At 27.5% G+C, this 691-nt stretch overlaps 1 protein-coding gene across 1 annotated transcript; it reads left to right on the plus strand.

Annotated features, from left to right (window-relative positions):
• The first annotated feature begins 6 nt into the window (after nt 1-6).
• LOC105461082 (aminopeptidase M1-like) lies at nt 7-625 on the plus strand. Its single transcript, XM_011707569.1, has 2 exons — nt 7-13; nt 359-625. Exon 2 carries the CDS (start codon nt 377-379, stop codon nt 599-601), a length of 225 nt encoding a protein of 74 aa, XP_011705871.1. The 5' UTR covers nt 7-13; nt 359-376; the 3' UTR covers nt 602-625.
• Nucleotides 626-691: the final 66 nt, after the last annotated feature.

A 691-nucleotide genomic window follows, 5' to 3' on the forward strand; every position in this document is an offset into this window, starting at 1 on the left:
CGCTACTGCGGAGGTAATAGCACTATTTAGGAGTTTTATTGGTTTACAGCTGTCGTCAAATATGAGCTACAATATAATTTAAAAAAATTTTTAATTTAAACATTAAGTCTCAGTAAAGATTCTTATAATTTTTATTCTTTAATAATTTTAATTTTGTACGATCCGTATGATCGTATGTTACATTAATATTCTTACGATAAAAGTAATTAATTCATCTTGATGTTTATAGCAATATTTTAAAAATGTAAAAAAATTTATTTTTAGAAAGTTTTTAAAAAATCTTTTACATCTTTTGTTTGTTGAAAGTTAAATTAATAAATCTTGCTTTTGTATTTTTAACACTTTTGTTTTGTTATAGCTCGAACCGACATGGAGCATGAATGAACAATTCGTGGTGGAACAACATCAATCTGCATTAATAGTGGACGGTGTTGAATCATCTCTTCCGATGACTCGCGTGGTTTCTAGTAAATCGCAAATTGCAGGAGCAGGAGATACTATTACCTATAATAAAGGAGCCAGTATTGTCCGTATGATGAGCCTCATATTCGGAACTGAAATTTTTAATAACGCATTACGTAGCTACATAGAAAACAAGTAAATATTACAGTAATTGATTGTATTTTAATAAAAAATAATTAATTAAATTGCTAAAAGAATCGATTTTAAGACATACAGATCTTTGAAACAT

This window comes from Wasmannia auropunctata, unplaced genomic scaffold (assembly GCF_000956235.1).
Source record: "Wasmannia auropunctata unplaced genomic scaffold, wasmannia.A_1.0 LD309650.1, whole genome shotgun sequence".
Taxonomy (NCBI): domain Eukaryota; kingdom Metazoa; phylum Arthropoda; class Insecta; order Hymenoptera; family Formicidae; genus Wasmannia; species Wasmannia auropunctata.

Excerpts from the sequence above, each read along its gene's own strand:
- LOC105461082 (XM_011707569.1), top strand. The coding sequence starts at position 377 with ATGAATGAACAATTCGTGGTGGAACAACATCAATCTGCATTAATAGTG.